This window comes from Microtus oregoni, unplaced genomic scaffold, assembly GCF_018167655.1.
Source record: "Microtus oregoni isolate MIOR12 unplaced genomic scaffold, Mior012 000030F_ref0000283, whole genome shotgun sequence".
Lineage (NCBI taxonomy): Eukaryota > Metazoa > Chordata > Mammalia > Rodentia > Cricetidae > Microtus > Microtus oregoni.
This window is the reverse complement of record NW_024543089.1, coordinates 12,544,353-12,570,520: the sequence shown is the minus strand read 5'-3', so window position 1 is coordinate 12,570,520 and position 26,168 is coordinate 12,544,353. Positions and strand designations below refer to the sequence as shown.

General features: G+C 35.5%; 1 protein-coding gene across 2 annotated transcripts in view; it reads left to right on the top strand.

Moving 5' to 3' along the window:
• The window catches only part of Usp25 (ubiquitin specific peptidase 25), a 112,793-nt gene extending 87,766 nt beyond the window's left edge, over window positions 1–25,027 (top strand). Inside the window, exons 18-26 of one of the 2 annotated variants that reach the window (XM_041678554.1) lie at window positions 458–597; window positions 4,211–4,324; window positions 6,142–6,237; window positions 12,907–13,085; window positions 14,149–14,227; window positions 19,217–19,296; window positions 22,889–23,012; window positions 23,942–24,137; window positions 24,441–25,027. In XM_041678554.1, the coding sequence (XP_041534488.1) occupies window positions 458–597; window positions 4,211–4,324; window positions 6,142–6,237; window positions 12,907–13,085; window positions 14,149–14,227; window positions 19,217–19,296; window positions 22,889–23,012; window positions 23,942–24,137; window positions 24,441–24,613 (1,181 nt within the window). In that variant the 3' untranslated portion in view covers window positions 24,614–25,027. The remainder of the gene's footprint in view (window positions 1–457; window positions 598–4,210; window positions 4,325–6,141; window positions 6,238–12,906; window positions 13,086–14,148; window positions 14,228–19,216; window positions 19,297–22,888; window positions 23,013–23,941; window positions 24,138–24,440) is intronic. The other variant, XM_041678555.1, reaches the window with a different exon arrangement.
• Window positions 25,028–26,168: the final 1,141 nt, after the last annotated feature.

Sequence of the window (26,168 nt, the reverse complement as noted above, 5' to 3'; positions counted from 1 at the left end):
TTGGCACCAGTGTGGAAGGTTGTCATTGTTTTCTCTTGTGAGAGTACTCCGCTTTCAAGGGATAGGATCGCAAAGGAGACAGTAGGGTTTACTCATGGTTACAATTTGTCAGATAGAGATGGGTAAAAATACAAACATGTACTCATTGCAGAAATGCATGCTGAAATTCCTATGGCAAACCAATTTTCCTTTAGGCAAAACCTGGATGGTTTTGAGACATTGGTGCTTTTCATGTAGAAAATCTCCTTATGTAAAATATAATTAAGTACTCTTGGTTTTGTTATTTCCTTTTTGGTTACTTTTGGTTGGAAAGATCTTAGTGTATTGAAGGTCACATTTTATAGCACAAGACTTGACTTGGTTAGTGCATAACTTCTGAGCTAGCAATAAGCTTCTCATCGTCATCTAGTGTCTCGTGGTCTATGTAAGATGCACAATTGATTCTTTTCTCCTGAAGCGCAAGCAGGAGGAGCAGACTATCTAGAGCAGCCACCAAGGAGTGACTTCTCAAAACACTGGAAAGAAGAAACCGTACGAGTGATCGCCAAAGCAGCCCATGAGCACGGAGATAAAGGACCTGAGACAGTTTTACAGTCGGTAAGACCTCTTCCTTGCCTCTCGGAACACAGCATTCCCACAGTGTAATGGAAAATTACCCTGGCTGGGAGGTGGGGATGCTGTGGCTCTGCCACAGCGTGATCTGGGACCTTGGGCTCTCATTTCCTCAGCTTATGGTTTTATATCAAATTCCCTCTTAAGTTTCTATTTTCTTGTCAGAGGAATAAGAAGAATCAACAATCATAGACTAAATTGTCCATTTGACTTGGAATTTAAAGAGAAGTATATATAAAGTTCAATACAGTTTTTATGTACTCCTCCATCCCCGTCTGTGATGTGCCAATCCTGGAATAATTAGGAGTTTAAGATGATGTTGTCATTGTCTTGACGAAAGTGTTTAACAAGAAGTGAGAGTATTACTAGGAAATAGGTGTGCTGTGCAGTTTGTGAGTATTCTGGGTAGAATCTTACAGTAGTGTGTTTCCAGTTTGTCTTGTAGTCATCCCACTCCCATTGTAGTAGTGAATATGACCAGCCCCCATGCTTTATGAGAGCTCCTATAGGATGTGAAGATTGTGTTTGCAGAGAACTAAAGCAAATCAGGTACTTCAGAAATTTACATGACAGTCGGTCTCAGCAATAGCCTGCTGACTTAAGACCTCCATTAACCAAATGTTCCAGTTAAGTAAGACTTTCTGTTGGCTATGTTGTAATGAACTAATAATAACCAGGAGTTCTTTTGCTTTCACTTCCAGCTTGAAAATATATTACAGTCTTCTTAGTATAAAAATTAATTTAAATATATTTTATTTTATGATTATAAGTTCTGCAAATGTCTTAGAATCTGTAAATTAATTTAAGAATATTAGGTAACTCTAAAGCTTTTCATGGAAAATATTTTGCTTCATGAGTCTGAAAACTCTCCTCTTGGGGGCCATGGAAACAGGATAACTGGGGAACAAGAACAGACAGTAGGTATGGGGAGAATAATTTTATAATAAAATTTTAATTTGGGGTCTTTATAAATTGGCACCTTGAGTTATTAAGACCTAAGGAATATCATGCTTTTAGCTTGGCTCAGAAAACCAATAACATAATTTAGAGTAATATAGGATTACGTTTCATTTTAGTTCAGCTAATCATAAGTATTTTAACGCACACATATCCCCACATAAATTTGCATGACTTAGATGTATTGAATGCGTGGGTATCTTATTAATTTAGTGTGTGCTGCCTCTTATCTACTGGGAAAAAAAAGAAAAGAGAATATGACTGGCAAGCTAATTGTTTTCCACAGACCATCCTGTGACATGGTGTCTCCTTTGACTCTGCTGTGCGTGAAATCTGAACCTGCTGAAGAAGTTGTCAACTTTTTCTATCTGAGCAGCTGTGGCTCTGGGTCTAGGGGTCATTGCTTAGGAGCCTGGCACTCATTTCTGGTTATGTTTTGACATTTCTATTTAGCATGTATTAGCAACTAGAGTGAGAGAGTTCAGGTTTAGATGGGCATTTCTGTGACTTTTGTGTGTGGATTTCACTTCTTACTAGACATACAATCTTATAAACTTTTACTTTCAGGTTTTTTTTTTCCTACGCATTTGAAGTGACTGTGGAGTTATCATGAGGCTTTATTTGTTTTTGTTTCATTTTGATAGTAGGCCTCAGGGTGCTGGTCACTTCACGTCAGCTCTAGGTGTCTCGCTTTTCAGGAGAATTGCTCTGATTTCTACTTCAACACTTTAGGATATGTAAGAGTGTGGAAAGCTGATGGTAACTTGGTTTTAGTGATTGGCCAGTGGTCCGTCACTGTCAACTGGACCCTTTCTGCTTTTCATTTTTAACTAGTTTTGAAATTTTCAGTATGGCTGCAGCATGAAGTTTTCTATCTTGCCTCTCTTTTATTTACCTAAACTTACAAGATAAATATTTTCTCACCTTATAAGCTCAGTAAAAAATTACTGAATATTATACCACTGAATAGTAGAAATTTCATATGTTTACCCAGTTCCATTGTATATTGTTTCCACTTTTACATTATTATAAATAGGCTATTATAATAAAAAGTGTCTGCCCATTTTACACGTTTTCTTAAAATAGACTGTCTGTATTTAATTATTATATTAAAGAGGGTGTCATATAAATGCCCAAAAGTAATACCTGCTCTCGAAACAAAACAAAGCATACTCATTTACTGCACGTTCACTTCAGTTTTACTAGGAAAAAGTAATACCTGCTCTCGAAACAAAACAAAGCATACTCATTTACTAGGAAAAAGAAAAGTGAAGCCTGACGAGAGAGCTTACTCTGGATTGTGTTTCTAGTCGGAAGTGAAATCTATGCCTCTGAGATTTTATCACTCCCTTCTATGAGAATATTGTTTTACAAAAATCATACAGGCAGCGAGTTTTGGGCTATTTTAATTAATTCTATCATGGTAACTGAGAACCTTCTAATTTTGTTGCCTTTGTTTAATTTTTCTTAATTTATCCACTATGAGATTTGATATAATAGAAAATTAAAAATAAACATCTAATTTACTTTAGTGTACGCACAGCTACTTTATATGAAAAATCTTCTGAATCAGTTTGAGCTGTTTTATACATTTAAAATCTCTTTTCTTCCAAAATTTATCCTTACCAACATTATGCTTATGAAACTTAACAGTAGCAACAAGGGTTTGTTTTTGTTAACTCAAATTTCCCTCCTCGCATAGTTGTTTTACAGGGACCATGTAGGTATTTTCTTGAAGTTTATATTTCCCATTTTTTAAAGGTTTTATGTATGTGAGTCTCTGCGTGTGGGTTTGTGCACATAAGAGTGCAAGCGTCCACAGAATCCAGCAAAGGACGTTGGGTCCCTTTGAGTTGAAGTTAGAGGTGAACGTGAGCTGCCAGTCACAGGTGCTAGAAATCAAGCTTAGTTTCTCTGTAAGAACAGTATGTGCTCTTTTCTGCTGAGCCATCTCTTCTGCTCCTTTCTGTCTTTAAAATGATATCATTTTAGATGGTTTACTCATAAGCAATTCGTCACTAAGGTTCCAACATCGATTGTAGCTTTCTGGCTTGCATTTCACTTTTGCGAATGGAGACTTGGCACAATCTCTTAAATATTAGAAGTATTAACAATTTCTAATTAGAACAAATACATCTCTACAAAATAACATAACAGTGACTGAAGCAGCCTAAATACTTTTAGCACTTGATATCTGCTGACTGAGCAATAAGATGTGCAAGTAATAACCTGTCAGTTACACAGGACTATGTAAAACGTTTGCCCTTGCAAACTGCTGGGCTTAGAGGAGGTCATAATCTCATTCTCTTCGAAATAGCAAGAATGTCTTTTGGGAGTAACGAGGGCTGTTTGCTTTAAATAGTACTGTTAAATACAACTTGTGTCTTTTTTATTTTAAATACTGTAAGTCTAAAATACTTTGTGAAAAGCTACTTTAAGCATTTGGAGCGCAAAGAGAAAGACTACAGTTTTATATTATAATTTGATTAATAAATTTGCCTTTAATATTTATCTTGAAGTGGCTTCATTTTATACCTCATAAATACAGATATCTGAAGAGAGATTATAAACCTGTGCATGTAAAGAGAATGCTTCCATTGTTGTCTTTTCTAATTTGCATACCAATGATTTTCTTCTGCAGAATCCTGAAAATGCCACAAGCCAGCCACCTTCTAGCCAGCAAGTTGTAGAGGTGGCAATCCCTCACGTAGGGAAGCTTATGGTTGAGTCAAAGGAGGGAGGGTATGATGACGAGGTACCTTGACTGGAGTGTTCTGCAGCGTTTGTACTCACTCTGTGCTGATGTGTACAGATACCTTAGGCATCACTCAGGCATGCCTGCACCCACCTACTTAACGTCTGTCTGTTGCTGCATAACATAAAGTTTTGCCTCCTATGCTCAAACCTTGCCAGTTACTTACAGAACTTGGGAATTAAATATAAGAGCAGAGGTAAGCTTAGAGAATAGATGAAAAGAATGATTGTATGTTTCTGAAACTGTGTTATGCAGAAATAACTTCAGTTTACTCACAGGGTGACAGATTGTAGTAATATTCGCTTAGTTGTATAATAAACATTTTGTATTTAAAAATAATTGATATTTTCCTAACCTGTTTTACTTTTATAATTTCTTTTATACTTTGCCCATCATTGCTCACCACCACAACAGAAAGCCCTACATAACATATCGCAAGATAGATAATTGATGTTTTTGCTGCTCTAGACTCGTCTGTATCAGCAAATATAATGGCTGGTGGACATCACTGAGTGCCTAGAATGTTTTTTGTCCCATGGCATCTCCATCTTCCAATTTGTCTTCTGATTATCTCTCTACTTAGTTGTCCCAACAACCTTCAGGCATTTTTGTTTCTTATAATAAAGTTCTCTTTAATCTAATGGAAATTGAGCTGTTTAGTTCATCGGATTATTGTCATTCCTTTTCTGAATTTTTTTCCCCTGAAACTCTTAAAATGGTTTTGTTCTGTATTTTGAGAGAGGACAGATAAGTTTTTGAATAGTGGTAGTAGAGATATGGAGGTGGGTGTGATTTAAGGGAAGAGAGATTTGTTGGATACCATAGCTTTTTAGTGTTTGTATCATGGAAAAGAATTGGATGTGTGCTAAATATTTTTTTCTAAATATCATTTTTTCCTCCAAAATGTATTCCTGAGTTTCAATTACAACTATTTAAGAATAAATCATCAAACTTTTAAGTGTTTTGAAGCATTGGTATCACTGTGCCTGTATGAGAAATTATATCTACTAAAGGACTAGATTTAAAAGCCAGTAACTGGCACAAGGACTTGCATAAGCAGGCAATGAGCCCTGGGGAAATTGCAACCCTTCGTATATAATACTAATAGCACTATGTCACATTGTTCCATGTTTGCTTTTGAAAATTATCCAAACTGACACAATTTAATAAAGGTACTAGTTTGTTATGATGCACCTACTTGCTTGTTTTCAGTGTGAGCTAATTGTGGCATTTATGAAAGAATTGTCATCACTCACTAATCACCACCTGGTGGGTAAGCCTGTTGCTACCAGAGTTATATGTTTTGATGTACTTTTTGTGGTCATCCTTGCTTAGCAGTGCATGTGCCTTGAGACCTTTTAAGATAAGCTATATAGAGGGTAGATATGCAGGTTGTACAGTTATACAGAGGTGCTTAGCCCAGGAGCAGGAGAGGGATCCAATGGAGTTCTTCATTGGCTCACCCCTCCTTGAGCAAAAGCTTTTGCTTTTCCCTAAACAGTTCCTTTGGAGAAGCATTCATTTTTCTCATTTGTCCAGAAGGGGGTGCCTGTTTACAATTCTCAACTTTCAAAAGGATGCCTTTTTGCTCTCGTACAAAGGCATCTTGCTAGCCAGCTGAGCCGCTGTACAGATGAATGATCCTTTACTGTACACCAGAAAACATTTGCTCTCTTTTAAATGCATCATTTGACTCGCCACAGTAGAGAACAAAGGGCTTTTAAGTTGCATGTAAATAATTCATTTTGCATTGTTTTAGATTTTTATTTGTTAACTGTTAACCATTCAGAAATTCTTACTTTCAATTTCTATGCCAGATCATGATGACACCCAGTATGCAAGGTATTATCATGGCGATAGGTAAATCCAGGAGTGTATATGACAGGTGTGGTCCTGAAGCAGGGTTCTTTAAGGTACTATTAACATTTTCATATTTTCAAAAAATGTAGTGTTTTACAGCATCCTGTTTCTTTAAACAAATTTCTGTTTTCCTTCTGAAGCACGATAACCTGGTGGTGATCTGGGAGCTGCTTGTGTGTAAGATTCCAAGATTCTTTCTCTTTTTGAATGCAGATAATTCAAGAAAATTAGAACATTTTACCTGAGTTTTATTTGTTGTTAGTAATTTAATCAAGAGATTAAGGATATTGAAGAGCAGTAACAGGGACTGTATAATTGCTTCTGGTAATAACTTATTTCTTCCTTTGAGTTTAGATCATGGGTCAGTAAGTTTTAAAATATTTCCTTTAAGTTTTCTATTTGATACTAAATCGATTTTCTGATGGTTTCTAAAAATAATTCATTTATTTTTAGTTTCTTGTTATCAACTGGTGAATTTTTAATATTTTAGTCACCATCTCACACCTTCTCCCTTAAGTATGTCAGCTTGCCAAAGTTTTCAGGTTTTTTGTTTGTTTGTTTGTTTAGCATTTTTTTTTGGAAAGATGAGAACACCATGTGTGGTGTGTTATGGTGTGTTAATTTTTTACAATTTCCCGAAGATTCTCTGTGTGTGTACTCCCCTTCCTCTGTCTTAGGGCTATGTAAAAAGCGTCAGTATTAAGACTGTCAGTTTCGTTAGAGTGGTAACAATGTAGTTCTTTAATCTCAGCACTTGGGAGGCAGAGGCAAGTGGATCTCTGTAAATTTATGGCCATCCTTGTCTACAAAACAAGTTTTGGGATATCCAGGGCTGTTACAGAAAGAAACCCTGTCTCAAAAAAAAAAGTCAGCATCAAATCCTTTTTGGCATTAACATTCTGAAACTGTCCCTTTATTTTCTGAATTTTGTCATCACTTCCTCTGTTCTTCAGAGCCGCACCCACCTGCTAGCTTTCTTCAGCCCTGTGTAAGGGACAAAAGCAGACCACTTATTTGCCTTCTCAATAAGTACTTTTGAATTTGTTCGAATTAATTAATTTTATGGATATTTGTTAGGCTTTTTGAATATCCAACTTGAAGTGTTAAATTGTAAACCTTTTGTCAAACTGGTCCCAGGACAAATTTATTGGTTTCTTAAGACCTCATGAAAAAAGATTAAAAAACTTCTACAAGAATAGGAAGGAAGTGGGCATTCAAATGCCTTCTGCGTTTGCAGTAGAGTTGCTGCCTGTGCTCTTTGCAGTGCCCTAAGTCGTAGATGGTGTTTCCATCCCATCCTGTCTTAGGGTTTCTATTGCTGGGAAAGAGACACCATGAACAACTCTCATAAAGGAAATGTTTCACTAGGGTGGCTGGCTTACAGTTTCATCATGTCAGGGAGCATGGCAGCATGCAGGCGGACATGGTACTGGAGTAATAGCTGAGAGCCCTACATCTTTCAGGCAACAGGAAATCAGCTGACTGTCCTACGGAGAGAAGCCTGAGCAAAAGAGACCTCAAAGCCTGCCTGAACAGAGACACACTTCCTCCAACAAGGCCACATCTCCTAATAGTGCTACTCCCTTTGGAGGCCATTTTCTTTCAACCACCACACCTCCCTTTTGTCCTTCATTTCTCCTTGATTGCCTCCACACATGTATTTAATTTTTTTGTTGTAGTTTTCTGTATTTGCCATTGGCTCCTCTCTCTACTAGTTACTAGAGTCTTCTTTTTTTAATCAATTTTACGTATGTCTTTTTATTCTTTCTTTATGTGTCACTGTTTTTAGCTTACATTTCTTCCTAATACCACTTTCATTCAGTGTCACAAGAGGGCATCAGTAATGTGCAACGGCTGAGGGAGGGCTTGTGCCAAGCCGAGCTGGCCAAGCCGAGTTGGCAGCAGGCAGCCAAGCCAGGGGATGAGGGCGTGCAGGGTGGTTCTAAAACCAAACGCTGGGCACCAGATAATGCGAGGCTCATGGCCTTTATTAGCAGTTAGAATCTTCTGCAGGTATCTCCTGCCCTGAGTCCTCTCCACTGCACCCTGATAGTGCTCACCAGTTCTGTGTCCAAACCTCACTTGTAAGGATAGCTGGAGGCTACCGGGATGGAAGCAGAGTATTGGCATATGATGACTGCTCCCATCTTCCTCTATTCTGTGAATGATATAGAGGATATTTTATTCTTTTCAATGACTAATTTATAAAGGTGTTAAAAATGGGAATGGCGTTTTTCTCTATATCTTGACCATTACCAAGAAAACCTTTAGAGTTGAATTTATAGAAATTTTTGATTACCTGTATGTAGGGTGAAAGAGTTAGTAGGCAGGCAGGTGGGACTAAGGTATTCTGCCTGGTTCCTTCTCAATCTGACCTTTTGTGGTAGGGTTGGTTTCCATTTTAAATAGAAAAATCCTTAAGTGAAATGGTTTAAACATAAGATTCCCAAGAAAGGCAGTTTAAAATTATTTCAATGAGAAAAACTAAAGTCAAAAAGATAAAATATAAAGGACAGTTGTAAAAGTCTGGTTATTATAAGTTATGTGCAGACTGGGGGCAAAGGTGTCAAATTACAATTATTAATCTAGGAATAGCTTGTATTTTCTTTGAAAGGCATAGAAATTCTCTTTTGGAAACTATTATCTGCACCTGTAACAGTAGTATCTCCAGGGTTTTATGACATGAACTTCTGTATTATGGAACAATGTTCTTGATGGGGGATCATTGCTCCACAGTAATTATTGCAAGTTGATATTATATAGTTACTCCCTTTTACACCTTAGTTCCCATTACCAGTGCTGCACCTTTGTTTACTCTGTATTTGTAAAATGTATTTATTTTAACTTATAAGAATGCTTAAAAGTATAGTGGCAGTAAGTTACCCCATGTCACCCCAATCAGACTCAGAAGTAGAACTCCTGAGGTGCTCCTGCATCACCTCTATGCTCCTTCCTGTAGGCCCCACTACCAAATGCATCTATTGCCTCCTGACTTTAGTCTTGGTGTTAGTGTTGTGTTCTGCCTTGGGTACTTCAAACCCTTTGCTCCTGGCTATTCTCAGTGTGTCTGGATTTAAAACATGTTTAGAATTCTATGTCGTTGAGTGTGCTTATAATTTGTAGGGTGTCGTATATGTAGACACATTGGTATTCCATAGTATGGCTGTACCATTATCTGTGTTTCCATTCTACTCTTGATTGATATAACAATTTATAAGGCATGCCCTTTAGCCCAAGGGATATAGTTTTAGTAGTTATGGATTGATTTATTCCTGAATGAATCTTTTTTCTAGTGGGGAAGCAAACATTAATAATTGAAATTTGTATGATGAAGAAAATAAGTGAATAAAGATTACTTACATACAGTAAAGATCAGAGGTAGTATCTAGACTGCTTCTTAGAGAAAGTGACATTTGAACAACTAATACTCATATCCAAAAGTGAACTATGAATGGTTTTTCTCACTTGCTGTTTCACTTGGCACATGAACTTCAGCTGGCAAATGGCCCGCTGTTTGCTTTGTTTCTTTATGGGTAGATAGGTACTTTCACTTAAACTTACTCATATAAGTTTTCCTATAATGTACTCAACACATTTATAACTTAAAGCAGGGTTTTACATTGTTTCTTTCTTATTTTCCCATATAAGAAAGAAACATATGCCATATATCATACATTCATCACATGATTTTTTTTCTTTGTTTTCTATTGGAATTAAAGAAATGCATTTAAGCATTTTCTTAGTCAACACCACACCTGAAAATGCAAGTATGTGTCCAGTTGTGACACACTAGGTGCCTATGGGAGCAGGATCTCAGCATTTTTAGAATTCACTCCTACTCTAGTTTAAGAAGTTGATACTTGCAAAGTCTCAGTCATCAGGAGCCTGGTTTTAAATCCAAGTTTTCTCAATTCTGCAACTTTGGACTTTATATTAAATTATAAGAGCCAGTGTTTTCATTGAGACATCTTAAAAATTAAGTGACATGACTTATTTAAGGAAACTCATTAGATAATATCTGTCATAAAAAGTTTAATTGAAATTGTTAGTTATCAAAGGCTATGGCTAAGAGCTTTGTTGCTGGATATTAGGGTCACGTCTAGTTGTGAACATCATTATATCACTGAATACTTACACAAATATAGTTGAGTAGAATTGCGAAGTCAAAATGCCTGCAAATTTCAAATGCTGTGAAGCACCTGTCATACTCCTTCACATATGGTTTTTAGCTTGTTTACAATTGTCTGATGATAGAGCATTACAAAATTCAATCCCTGATTAAAACGTATTTGATTTCCCTGAGCATCAGTACATTTGAAGAAATATCTTCCCTGCTGGTATTTGTGATAACTGTATTTATTTTTTTGATTTATTGAGACAGGGTTTCTCTATATAAAAGCCCTAGTAGCTGTCCCATAACTCACTTTGTAGAACAGGCTGGCCTTGAACCCACAGAGATTTGCTTTCCTTGCCTCTGTAGTGCTGGAATTAAAGGCGTGTGATATCATGCCTAGCGACTTTGTCCAATTTTTCTATATTGTAGGAATTTTTATTTGTTCATGTTAAGTGAGATAAGATAATTCATTCAATAGTTTGCCCGTTGTATTTTGCTGTTTAAAAATTTGTATTTTTTTTTATTGAGAAAAGAAGAAAAAAAAACATAAACAAAAAAACAAGTTTCCACCTCCTCCCAGCCTCCCATTTCCCTCCCCCTCCTCCCACCCTTCTCTCCCTCCTCCCACCCTTCTCCCCCTCCCCCCACTCCTCTCCCCCTCCCTCTCCAGTCCACAGAGCAGTCCGGGTTCCCTGCCTGTGGTAAGTCCTAGGTCCTCCCCGCTCCGTCCATATCTAGGAAGGTGAACATCCAAACTGGCTAGGCTCCCACAAAGCCAGCACATTAAGTAGGATCAAAACCCCGTGCCATTGTCCTTGGTGTCTCAAAAATTTGTATTGTATACCCTCTTTGGGTATGAATTTTAATAAGTCACTTTTTTCATAGATCTAAGAAATCTGTAATTACACAAACCTTTAATTCTTCTCCTTCCATGTTTTTTTTTTTACCATAATCAGGTTATAGGATTTTAATTTTCTTCAAATAGGAAAAGTTCTAAAACTTCCAAAACAATTTTGTAACACATCTTTTATTTTATACTGATTTAAAATGCCATTTTTATCATATAATAGTTCTCCCTGGTAACTGAAACTGTTTATGTCTCTGTATTCTATTGCTGTACTTTAAAGCAATGAACATGTCGCCTCATGAATCATTGATGTAGCTGACATTTTATAGGAAAAATATTTGCTAATTTTTGAGTTTTTTAAATGAAATATTTGATGAAATTTTCTTAGTTTTTATGATTTTTAGAATTAATTGCTACACCTTCCTTGGACCCTTAAAGAATCTGAATGGTATTTATGTTCATGTGTTAATTTAGGATGAAATTGGAAGTTATGTTTGATACTTAGGTTATTTTAAAAAGGAACCATATATGACTTTTCAATATGTCATCTTTTTGTATCACATTTAATAAGGTTTCATAATTTTGCTTGATATTTATCTTACTTTTTACATTGTTCTTATATGCATAAATGTTTTATTACAAAATGGTACTTGTAAGTTATGATGAATATAATATATTTATATATATTTATCAAAAATCTATGCTTTCATATAAATTTTCAATATGGTCTCTTGATTATGTCATTAAACTGATCCCAAATAAATAGCTCCTTACTTCCAATATGGCTATTTATTTCATATCCAGTTTTATCATGTGGACTATAAACTTTCGTGTGTATTCTTGTTTTATTTTTAATGTTTTGTTGCATAGAATTTACTGACTAACCTTTTAAGTGTTGTATGACATAGGTAAAATATTTCAATAAATGTTTATAGCTATTTTTCCTCTGAAATAGAACAACATAGATTATAGGATTACTTGAGGAAGTTATGCATAAAAAGAAAGTGAAGGGAATGAACTAATAAACCATTTTTAATTGAATGAATTTTTTGTAATATGTCTTGCATGCAATGCAAAGTACTTTTATGATTATCAGAGTTGGAATTTAAATATAAACAGGAAATCAATGAATATTTTGAAAATTTTAGTTATGTGGACTTCATGTGATCAATATATCAGTATTTGATATGTTTGTCTACACATATTTATAGTTATATATCTTTTAGGTTGTGCTTGTATGCTGAAAGATATATTAATATTTTCTGTTATTTGTCCACAATTTTAAAGTATTTTATGGTTAAAGGAACATGTGATACTACAGCATGTATAATAATCATTACTTTTATATGAATCATTAATTTTGTAGTAATAAAATTTGAATACTGTTGTTGTAAAGAAGCCTTTATTTTGAGGTGACTAGAACTCCTGGGCCTTAGTGTGACTGCTAGCAAAACAGCTGTAGTAGTTACTACTCAAAGAGCCTGGGAGGTTCTGGATGGTCTCATTCTCCTTGGGAATGGAGTCTAGTGAGGCAGGGGCACCACGGTGGAGAACCCCAAAACCTGAATCTTAAAATGTGAACTACATCAGAGTGAGGCACACTGTTTGACCATTTCTGTGTGCAGAAACAAAGAAATTTGTAAGATAGCTTACTTACCCATGAAAAGGTAAAAACAAATATTTAAATACAGCTATAATTGTGGAGAACTTTAAATTATAATTGATCCAAAAAAAAACCTTTGCTCCTGTTTTCTTTTCTAGGCAATTAAATTGGAATATTCAAGATTGGTTAAGTTGGCTCAAGAAGATACCCCACCAGAAACAGATTACCGTTTACATCATGTCCTGGTCTATTTTATCCAGAACCAAGCGCCAAAGAAAATCATTGAGAAAACATTACTCGAACAATTTGGAGATAGAAATTTGAGTTTTGATGAAAGGTATTATAACAGCATAAAGCATCTAATTCACATGCTCATACTTTTATTATTGTTCTGGTTTCGGTCTTGCTTTGCTAATCACAAGTGTAAGTTATATGTATGTACAAAAACATAATAAGTTTAACACAAAACTCATCTTCCATTAATTTCAGTATTTGCTTTGCCATTTCTTTAAATTTTCTAGCTATGCCATTTTAAAGTTTGAGTTAAAAGTAATTTATATAATTACAAATTATGAATAAAGAAATAACTCTTCTATGAGATAAAAATGTGATTTTTTCAACATCTTTACTGTGCAGATTTTAGGTCAGGTAATTTTGTCATCATGCTTTCATGGTTCATCAGATGGAGCAAAAGCTGTAAGCACACTGTGCGAAGCCAGCAGTGCCCTCATCTTAGGAAAACCTCTTCCCATAGCTGCTGGAAGCTGGAAGGTGACAATCATTGGAGAGAAATGCCTAGTCATTGAAAATTCTTTGCTATAAAATAAGATTGAAAGTAGTTAATTTTGTTCATCCACAACTAATTGTCAGTATATCTCATGTTAATATTAATCTGTTTTCTCGTTAAACTGAATTTCATTTAAAAGAAATAGGCCCCAGGTACAAAGGTTCAAGTTAATATTTTTTTTTTTATTTTATTTTGAGACACTGTATAACCCACGTTGCCTTTTGGAACTCACTTGTAGTCCAGGCTAGCCTCACAGGTACAAAGATCTTCCTGACTCTGACTCCTTAGTGCGGGAATTAAAGGCGTGTGCCACCACATCTGGCTCTTTTTTAATTCTTAAAAAAAAAAAATATCTTTTGTGTTTGTATGTGCATTGGCAGGAGCGGGGAGGAGAGAGACATGCCTGCCATTGTGCATGTGTGGAGGTCAGAGGACACTCTGGGCAGTTGTGAGGGGGATGAACCCTGCTTAGGTCAAACTGTTGAGCTACCACACTGACACTCGTGGAGATTTTGCTGTTATATGTGTTTGGTAGTTTGGCTTTATGCAACATACGTTTACAGTTTTTCTGGATTTTGTTTTTGATTTAGAAATGTATTTCTTATATTTGAAGGTGTCACAACATAATGAAAGTTGCCCAAGCCAAACTGGAAATGATCAAACCTGAAGAAGTAAACTTGGAGGAATATGAGGTAGCGTGCTTTGAAAATACTGCCCTCTAGTTGCCCTCACTGATCTCAGCATAACACAGACTGGGTGTTTGTAGCATGAGTTCTAGTTCTTAAAAATGAAAACCCAGAGTCGGATATTATGGGGTGAAAGCTGAGAGATCAGAGAAGCAGAGCAGTCTTACCTCTGCTTGTTCTTACCTCTGCGAAACCCTCTTATCAAATGGGGGTATCCTTCTCTCCAAGTCTTCAGACTGAATGACCTGAGCTCCTGTCTCCTCCTGCCTTATATTCCCCTCTCCACTCAGCCATATCCCTTCCTGTCTCCACTTCCCTAGTGTTGGGATTAAAGGCCTGTGACTCGAAAAATACTGGAACTAAAGGTGTGAGCCACTACCAGTTGGTTCTGTTTCTATTTTAAACTGGATCAATCTTGTGTACTCCAGAGTGGCCTTGAACTCACAGAGATTCCTTACCTCTTCTCTGAGTGCTGGGTTTAAAGATGTGTGCCACCACTTCCTGGCCTCTATGGCTGACTAGTAGCTGGTTCCACACTCTATCCTCGGACAAGCTTTATTTGTTATAGTGCAAACAAAATATCACCACAGACTTGTATAGATGATAAATAAAAGTTAAAATTTTAAATTCGTAGAATTAATTAATACCAATTCTTCAGTAAATAATTTTAGATGACTTTGGTATAGTTGCTTATAGACCAAAATGTTTTAAAGAAAATCTTTGGTTTTTATGTTTACATGCCATGTTCTTGTATTATTTCAACTAGTTTTTAATTACTTGTATAAAGTATGTTTCTAGTTTAAAACATTTAATATGTCACATTAATGTTGAAAAGGCAAAGATTTATGAAAAGCATACTAGGCATTCTTCTACACAAGACAGGTATAGTGACTGACTTAATTCAGATAGTAGCTTATGGTACCATGGGTCAACTGCACAGAGTGCTCCTCTGACCTCTATACGTACACCTTGACAGACATGTCTTTCTCGTCTCCCTGCCAGCACACACACAGACACAAATACATTTTTTTTAAAAGAATTAAAAAGAGCCAGAAGTGGTGGTGCATGCTCTTAGTCCCAGGCCGTCTTACTACTGGTGTGTACTTGAGCACTTGAGGAGTTGATAGTACTTGGCCAGCAGAACCATCCTGCATTCTTAGATGCCATTCTATCTACACAGGCTGCTGTAGTTCCTACTTTCCCATTACTTCATCATACATGTTAGATGTTAGATAGTCATTTTTTTTGTGTGTTTTTGTTTTGTTTTGTTTTTTGAGACAGGGTTTTAGTGTGTAGCTTTGGAGTCTGTCCTGGCACTAGCTCTATAGACCAGGCTGGCCTCGAACTCACAGAGATCCACCACCCTCTGCCTCCCGAGTGCTGGGATTAAAGCTGTGCATCACCACAGCCCGGCTAGACACTCATTTTAGTCATTTTATGTCATCTCAATTGGGTATGCTGAGACATTGTTGTCTGAGAGTATGCACACACACACACACGTCAACACGTCATGGCTTATGAGATATTTTTGAGCACAAAATCCTTGATTAACATTATTTTGAATATATATTTTAATTGACCCAGTTCAAGCTTCTAGTATTTATTTATGCTTTTTAAATTAACACTATTTTAAAATTTATATTAAAATTACTTTTATGTATATCTTTCATTAATCTCTATTCTTAATTACAAACTTATTTCTATTATATTTTTTAATTAGAAGATAGGACAATAGTTTCATTATATTGTTTCACTGTGTGTATAGCTCTTTGTGGACTCCCATTTGGTCTCCACATACCCTTTCTGGTCCATCTGTCTCCTGGCCTTACATGTTTGGGTTTTTCCTGTTTTGCCCTGACTGGGATCCCACTATGTCCACCATGCTCACATCAAGCCCTCGTATTCCTCTCCCTGATTTATTTATGTATATGGGTATTTGTCTGCATGTTTGTCTGCACCCAGAAGAGGACATCAGATTGCAAGGGATTACAGTTACAGTTTTGAGCTGCCATGTGGGTGCTGGGAATTGAATGCAGGACCTCTGGAAGAGCAGCTAGTGCTCTTAACCAGTGAGCCATCTCTCCAGCCCCATTTCACTTCTCTTCCCAAATAGCCCTAATATGTTCACTCTGTTGTATGTACATGTACACGACTATGTTTCCACATGTATTTAATATATATATATATATATAATTTGCATATTTAAATGTAAATTTTGATTATGAGAAAAAGATGCTATTTTGTCTTTTCTGGGTTCTGCTTAATTTGTTTAAAATGATGATTCTCAGTTCCATCTAGTTCCTCACAGATGTCAGAATTTCATCATTTATGACTGAATTAAAGTAGATGCATGTATGCTACCCATTCTTAGCCATCAGTTAATAGGCACCTAGGCTTAGTCGGTATTTTCAGTCTAATGAGTAGCACCGCAGGAAACGTGGAGGGCAGATGTCTGTGTGTGCTAACTCACATCCCTTGGTATCTACTCAGAGTGGCAAGGCTGAGTATCACAGTAGCTTTATACATTTTCTGGGGAAGCTCAATACTGATGTCCTTAACAGCTGCCTATTTTATAGTCCAGCAACAGTGTGAGTGTTCCTTTATTCTTGTGTCCTTCCCATTACTCCCTGCTATATGAGCTTAATTACCTTATATTTAATAGGTGATCACTCATTATAGCAACAGAGAAAGTACACATCTTTTAAGAACATCCTTTCATCTACTAAACAGTGTCAAAAATAAATGCTTAAAAATACTACAAATGTTTAAGGTTGTGAATGATGAAAAATTTACTTTTGTGGCCATAAAAAATATATTAATATAATAAAGTAGACAAGACTGAAAAAGAAGAAACATTGCTATCTTTACTTGCACATTTTTATGTAGATATTGAAATAACAATACAGATTCAAAAACTATAGCTTTGAAACAGAAATCTTGCTACCTACTGAATTTTATCTCATGTTCTAGTAACAATTAAAAATAAGGTATATTTTTAAAATAGCATTGTTTCTAGTAGCACAAAACTGTGAAGCACCTAAAATTAAATTTAGAAAGATAAGTACATAAAATCTGGGAAGAAAATTATAAAACTTATTTGGAGACAATAGAAACTGAAAAATGCACATGAGATATTTCAAATATTAGATATTGAAAATGTATTGATTTTTCTTTAACATAGTACAGACCAAATATAATTACTATGAAAAATTTGAGTAGTTTATTTTTATGGAGCCTAATAATATGATTATTTTATCGAGCCTAATAATATGATAGAAAGCAATGTAACCAGACACCCTAAAAATGACTAAAACTTTTACTTTGCTAGAAATCAGGACACAGCCTTCATAAAACCTTTAGGATAATATCCCATATGAGCATGTATCTCAGAAATAGCAATCAAGACTTTGATTGGTTGGAATGCTTTTATTAGTAACTCTGAGGAATGAAATTGATATCGTCTCCATCTCTAAAGTCCACTTCAACTGAGAAAGTTGTATTAAGCTGTCTAAAAGTCAAAGTGAACAGAAAGTCAAAGAAAGTTATTTACCTGTAAGCGAAATGTATTGAGCTGAGAGTTGTGACCAGAACATAACAGTCCGGAGCCAGTGATATTTTAGAGTATGTTTCCCATGCCCATGGCTTTGTTATATGTTAACTGTTGATTTGTGCCTTTTTAACTGGTTGATCTCTTTTCCCATGCTCATGAGGCTTGCTTTTTAAGTGTTTTGATTCTGCAGTCCTTTTCTCAGGTTACTTTGAAAGATCAGATCACTATATTTTTGTTCTGAAACATCATGTTCTTTTCTACTGAAGTCTTGATTGTATAGATATTTAAATGGCACATTGTTTAGCTTCTACACAACTCTCTTGCTTTTGTTTGGTCTCAGTATAGAATAAATCAGCAAACATTGACCCACATGCCTCTAGATCAGCATTCATGCTGGCAAGTGGTCACACTACAGTCCTGGCTGTTACTGACACACCGTCTGCCTCATCAGCAAAGGCTCCTTCCTTTTCAGGAGACTTTGCTGGTGGAGATCTAAGGCAGCTCCAAAGTGGGTAACATATCTGTGGAACTGTATCAGTTTGTGAACATCAGCTAATAGTATCAAATCAAAATTCTGTTTCTAGTAAAGGACAATGTAGAGAACATTTCTCCTCTCTTTTGCTCATCATGATGTACCCAGAAAAGATTTACCGTTCTTCTCAGAAATTCCTTTTAGATGAACCCTATACTGAATGTTTTGTTTTTTGAACTATTATTTATTAAACATTTTAAAAACTGTTTTTCTTTTTTTTTGGTGCTGAGTGTCCATGCCCTACTATTGTGTTTGAGGAAGAGACCTGGTCAGTTGCTCTCATCAACTTAGACCATGAAACCCAGTATGTACAAGTTCAACAAAAAACACTATATACTGTCTGCCCACGCGTGCTTGAGCATTGCCAGGGCCTAAATTTCAAATTCATTATTGTGTTTTGGGAGTGGGGCTTTCTTTTCATCATATATCACGTAAATAGAGTAGTCAACAACACATTTAGAATTGCCCTATATTTAATAATATTAAATAAGTGAACTATGATGTTTATTTTCCTAAAATTCTGTATCAAGCAACAGGTTTGTGCTCTGGACAGAATTGTATGAATAAACCATTCCACTTTGTACTATTATAATAATTTATTAGAAAAAAATTATACTGAGGAATGTTTTATGGGAAAATGAAAATTTATTTATCCTGCAATTTTATTATTTTTTATTTTATATCTATATTCTTAATCTTCTGGTAATATATATTTTTGTTGCTTAATTTTTCATCCATGACTAAATGCCTAAAATTTTTTATATTATTTTACTAAACAATAGTGTGTACTACCTAAATTATTATAATATTAATTTTTTATTTCCTCTCATTTGCATAGCTATCAGAACAGTGCATTGTTTTATGAACATTCTTACCTTAGTTTTACTTTTCATCTTTAATATGTTATATACAGGAGTGGCATAAAGATTATAAGAAATTCAGAGAAACAACTATGTATCTCATCATTGGGCTAGAAAATTTCCAGAGAGAAAGGTAAGACAGATGGACAAATATGGAAAAGGTTTGCTCTTGTTATTAATTCTTTTCTGTGATTATCATCCAATGCAAATTTTGCAGCATACATTTTAATGAATGTCTTAGTTTGGAACAATTTTAGATTACAGATTGTTTCAAATTTAATACAATGAGATCACGTATCCTCCATATAAGATATATTTTCTTTTTTTATACTATACTTTTTAATAAAACTTATCCAAAAAAGTTGACATTAATTTTTTTGTTTTTCTGTTTCTTTTTTAGATAATTTAATTAAAATTTGATCTTCAGTTTCACACATGAATATGTTATATATTGACCACTCCTACCCTCTCCCATTTCTTCCCTGTCCTTTCCAGCTACTTCCTACCAATTTCTCTCAAGCATTCATGTCTATTCATTTTGTTTGTGGCTCATTGAATTGACCATGGTTGAGTTTAACCATAATTTCTTGTGACCATGGATTTGGATTTGTCCATTGACGCCTAGTGGACCATAATTGAAAATTTTTATGAAACCCGTCCTTAAAATTTGGGGAGGAAAAGAGCTGATAGTTCAGCATGCATTACTGGTTAAATTTCCTAAAAACTGTTGTGATGTTAGTGATTGTTATACTTCTTTTTCTTTTTGTTGATGTAAATCACAGGTAATACTTGTGTTTTTATCTGACCCCCAGGTACCATAAAAAGAGCATCTGTGATAGAAAGATATTCAGTGATAGCATGCTATTTAAAATGTACAAGGCCCAAGGTTTTATTCTTTTGCACACTTACAAAGAAACAAGTTTGTCTGTAGAAACTTCTAAATAATTCACACATTTTAAATTGAAGATAATTTGTAATGATTTCAATTTATATAGCTATGAAATTGTTATTTTAACTACTTTCATTTTTAATTGAAATGTTTTTAATATGTGTAACATCAAGGGTGGGGCTAGTTGGGGTTTCTGTCCTGTCCAGTTCCCACAGCCGGCAAGTCCCAAAGAAAATCACACAGAGGTCTCCATAAGATTATAAACTGATTGGCCCATTAGCTCAGGCTTCTTATAAGCTCTTGTTGCTTATATTAACCCATATTTTTATCTATGTTAGCCACATGGCTCAGTACCTTTTTCAGTGGGGCAGGTCACATCTTGCTTCTTTTGTGGTCTGGGAAGGATTGAGAGGAATGGGCTTCCTCCTTCCCAGAATTCTGTTCTCATATACTTCCTGCCTGGCCAATCAGCGTTTATTTAAAGCATGATTGGTAGAATATAGACAATTCTCCCTCACCAAATATGATATATTGTTATTATGAATTCCCGTCCCCCACACTCTCCACTCTTTCTCTCCCACCCAAATCCATGCCCTTATTTTATTAGAATATAAATAGGCATCTAAATAGAAATGTGTAAGTATTTTAACTATTAATAAAAAATGCTTCTTGTACTTGTCATTTCTCTTCTTTAATAGTTTGTACTCATTTCTCCATATATTTATTTCTACCTTAGTAACAACTTATTAACTACTTATTTTTAATAAGCTGTTTTCTTTCCTTTTTAATTATTTTTTTATTTTTATTGAGCTCTACATTTTTCTCTGCTCCCCTCCCTGCCTTTCCCCTCCCCTTCAACCCTCCCGCAAGGTCCCCATGTTCCCAATTTACTCAGGAGATCTTGTCCTTTTTTTTTTTACTTATCATGTAGATTAGATCTATGTATGCTTTATTTTCAATGCGTTGTCTTACGTCAGATAAGCAAAATGATAACTGACCTGTTTCCCTTGTTTGTGTTAATAAACTGTAGGAAATTTACGGTGTGCTTTTAATGGCAAGTTGCCATTTATTTTGAGAATATAGCTGTTCAACCTGGTGTTACCAAGTGTGATTGACAAGTTTTCTATAACTATATATATGTACTGTGTGTGTGTGTGTGTGTGTGTGTGTGTGTGTGTGTGTGTGTTCAGTTTCTTAGGAGTCTTGGCCACATTCTTCAAGCCACTTGTGACTAATACTTACTCTTCATAGTACAATGCTTGCCAAGTGCCTACAACTTATCTAGCCATAGATTCTTAGCCAAATAGTGGTGCCAGTTGAGTTTCTTCTTGCAGACAGATACTTCATTCCTATCAAAAAGTGATTAGTTATTCCCATAATGTGCCACTATTGCACTGATTGGTCTGGCTTGCAGGTCAGTTGTTGTAGTTGTGCTGTCTTCAGCAATAAGGTCTTGCCAGCAAGTTTGGGAATATAACCCAAGGCAGTCCAGCCTGTAATGTTTGAGGTTCTGTGGAAACCTCACTGGTCAACAATTCCAAAAGAAATAATTCATATTCGGAACTCAGTTTATTTATCCTCTTCTAGTGTCTAGTAGAGGCATTGTTGCCCTGCTCTAGGATAACACTTTGAAGAATCATATGTGTGTATGCATGCATGTTTATTTGTATGTATGTATGTATAAATGCTTGTATATATGGAAACTGAGTAGTATACCTTTTCATGTCTTTTTCTAAAGGTGTTATTTATCCCACCCCATTCTTGCTCCTCTGTTCTACCCTTACTCTTTAGCTGTTTAACCCTTCCTAATTTGTCCCAGTAAATTCCCAAATTGTATGTTTCCTATTTTCTGCAAACCCACCATCTCCTGTGAGCCTTTTCTCTTTTATACTTTATATGTATACATAAAGAAAACATTACTTACATAGACATTGCTCGAGAAAAATGATACTTGTAAGTATAAAGAAAAAATTATCTTTCCACAGAAAAATATTGTGTTAAACACATTGATTATTGTGCTTTCACATCAGTCTTAAATTTTGGTCATGAGTGGACAACATCAAAACCCCAACATACTAAAAACAACAGAAGGAACTATTGAATTTCAGCTGAGGCCTTTCTCTCATCTTTTTTTAGTTCTTGTTTTGTTCTACTTTAAAAATATGCCTCTTACCTTTGGGTTTTGCTTTTGTTAAGAAAATGTGTTGGTGAACTTGATGCATTGTAACTTTTTAATGTCATGGAGAATAGACATTTAAATATATACTTTGTGGGATTCCATTTTTCCTGATGGCCTATTGAGAACAAGGGACAGAAGCAACGACAGAGAGCTTTGTAGTCCTGTGAGCATGACAGAGATAACTCTCCAGGAGACAGCTTCAGAGAATCTGTTCAACTTTATTCCAGAGTGTAGGGAATATAGAGGATTGTGGGGACACTTGCTAGGGAATCACCTAGTTTGGATTAGACAGCACATTCCTATGATAAAGATCTTAGTACAAGTCTTAGTTATCATCCGTGAAATCACGGTTCTATTGTAATGTTCCTAATATAGTACTTAATTACCAAATGGGTAGCAGGGGGAAAGCTGCTTCAGAGAACTGTGTCCAGGGTCCTATCAAAGATAAGTCAGGCATCAAAGCCTAGAGACAGTCTCCAAGTAAGGTCAGATAGAGAACTAGGTGCCTTCATGGATGTGGGTGGGGGAATAGAGAGGGAGGGGAAGGTCGGGAGCTCAGAGAGCTTGCCTCTGACTGCAACCTCTGGCCTTCCAGCATTTTATGATTGTAGATCGCTTTATAATTATGAAATACTAATATCATGTGTTTATTTTAAGTTATATAGACTCCTTGCTGTTCCTTATCTGTGCTTATCAGAATAACAGAGAGCTCTTGTCAAAGGGTCCTTACAGAGGGCATGATGGAGAGTTGATTTCGCATTACAGAAGGGAGTGTTTACTGGTGAGTGACGTAACGTGTTTGCATTGGCCCTCTGCTGGACACAGTCTCCAGTTCTCACATAAGTAATTGACTGTAAATACTGTCAGGATAAGAATTGTAGTATATCTGTATGAAATTTTTTTTAATGAGAGATGATTGCTTTTGTTGTATTTCCAGATTCTATCTTTTGATTACCACTTCCCTTTATTGCTGGATAATGAAGAATGATATTCTGTACAACAAACACTTCGTTTACTGAGGCATAAATCATGTTGGACTTAGTTTGCATAGTATCAAAATTTCATTGAACATTCTATTATTTGTTGCTGGAGACTGGTAGTTTTTCCTCAAACATCTCAAATTCTTTAAAATAGAATTTTCAATGCAGGTTTTTATAATTCACTTTCAAAACATTTTACTCTATTGAATTTTACAGATGTAGAACACTTTATTGATATACACTGTATTAACTGGTCTTCCTGTTTGAAATCACAAATTCCCCTAAACTTGGAGTACATTGATCTCACTATTGACTTTGGCATCTCTTCCATTTTACCAATACCTAGTAAATAACTATGTATTAATTGTTTTTATTATTAAAAAATAATGAATAAAGCCTCTCTAGGTTTGTAATATGAATTAAGTGTAAGAAAAGAATTTTTAAGTGGACTTTTTATTAAATGTTTTCTCTTAGAACTATTTGGTTTAGATTAATTTTAATGTGAAGTATTGTCTTTGCAGTTTTTAGTGAAATTATGGGAAGATGTGAATTTATTTTTTTCTGTTACCTTTGTTATGTGCAGAGGTTTTCCTGACAACTTTCTTTTTGTGTATGATATCATTATATCTGATGACTGATATTTCTGACTGCTGTCAGAACATATTTAGCACGTAGTCTTTAGTGAAGTGTCTTAACGGTAAAATATGTTCTCTTTTCTCATTCCATTAAGAAATTAAATGAGCAAGCAGCAGAGATGTTTGAGTCTGGAGAGGACCGAGAAGTGAACAATGGCTTGATTATTATGAATGAGTTTATCGTTCCTTTCTTGCCCTTGTTGCTGGTGGATGAAATGGAAGAGAAAGACATCCTTGCTGTGGAAGATATGAGGAATCGATGGTGTTCGTACTTAGGGCAAGAGATGGAATGTAAGTTTAAACAGTGCGTGAAGCACCTGAGGTGGGATGCAGCAGCAGAAGATGCTGTTTTATTTTGGCATTGTTTCATGTTCTGTAGCACGTCCATGCTCACACTGTTGCCATTTTCCTCCTTTACAAGCTAATATGTGCATGTTTCTGTGCCACGAACTTCAAAATATATATATATCATATCCCCCAAATGGCAGTAATTTCATGCATTTTTAAATGAATCCTCTCCTATAACAAACCTATGGTAGGAAGTCCTTTAATTTTTCTTTGTGTTTAGATAGATCTAATTATTTGTATTTGCAGCAAACCTTCAAGAAAAGCTGACGGATTTTCTGCCAAAACTGCTTGATTGTTCTACCGAGATTAAAGGTTTCCATGAGCCTCCAAAGTTACCTTCCTATTCCGCGCATGAACTCTGTGAGAGATTCGCCCGAATCATGTTGTCCCTCAGTCGTACTCCTGCTGATGGAAGATAAACTGCCCAGAGTTCTCATACACTATAGAAACTCTTTTCTTACCCCATCTTCCTGTCACAGGATTTGCTTGCTGCTGCTAGAGTTTTTAACTTTTTATTTTAATAACTGCAAAAGACAAAGCGACTATGCCGACCTTAACCAGACTGCAAACAATAAAGCCGAGAATCGCATGGCATTCAGACTTTGTTTTATCTGGAACTGATATATAATTACAAATTAATTGATTTCTTGTGGTAAAACTATGTTTTTGCCACCTTCTATTGCAGTATTGCCTCTCCATTTTCCTTATCAACAGCTTTCCATTTAGTCTGGAATTTCCAAGACTAAGCCATTAAAGTGTTCAACACTGTGTATGATATATAATATTTGGTAGCTTGTCAATGAAATCAAAGAATAAAGTTTTATTTATGGCTACCTCTGTGTTTGTAAGCAGGTATGTGTATATTGGTGTGTATTTTAGATATATAAATGAATTTAGTTATAGGGTTGACATTGGGTGATGCATAAAACAATAGCCCTTTTATTTACTATAATGGCACCATATTGGAATTGTACTTAGTACTTAGCACTTCAGTGTGTCTATATGAACTGACTTCTTAGACCTAAACATGTTGTATTCAGTCACTGAAGTGAGTGACTGGGTTTTAAGTCTAGCTGCACTGAAACTTTTAACCTTTTTTTAGATTAAACGTTTGCTCCTTTATGAATGTGTAAATAATATAACAAGATGACTATTTCAAGAGAAACCTGAAAAAAGTACTTGAATAAGGGCTATTGTGAAATTTAAAAAGAAAATGTGCACATATACACACATACATGCACATACATGTATTCTTCATAATGGAGGGCAATGTTTTTCATTATATAATTATTCTATTTTTGTAAATTATATCCTACTTTAAATGAAAATGTCCTCTACTAATCAATGCTGTGAATGAAGTTGATACTGTTCAATGAGGAATTCTAAGAATCCTACCTTTTTATTTGCCTCCGTTTTTTTTCACAAAAGGTAAAAGCTGTAGAATATTTTATAGATGGAACTACTGTTTCAAGATTAATGAAGTGATATTGTGAATAGAAGTCTAGATTAATGCTTTAAAGGTAATGCTGTTACCACCCATATATTTTTGAATTTATAAAAATTCTTTATAATTGATACTTTGTTAGCATAGTAAAATGTATCATTATGCTGTGTGTGTGTTTTAGCAGTGTCACCAAACCAATACTTTCTACAAGTGCCTCTCACAAGAGATCCAATAGAGCAGTGGTTCTCAGCCTTCCTAATGCTGCACCCCTTTAATAGAGTTCCTCGTGTTGTGGTGACCCCCAACCATAAAGTTATTTCATTGCGACTTCATAACTGTAATTTTGCTACTGTTGTGATTCATAATGTAAATATCTGATATGTGACCCTAGAGGGGCTGAGACCTACAGGTTGATAAACGCTGTACCAGAGGAAGCTAAACAGCCCTGGTGATTTTTGAAGGGGATGCTGGGTAGTGAGACAGCCATGAGGAGGCATTGGGACCCGACCTGTGTAAAATTAGCTGTTGCA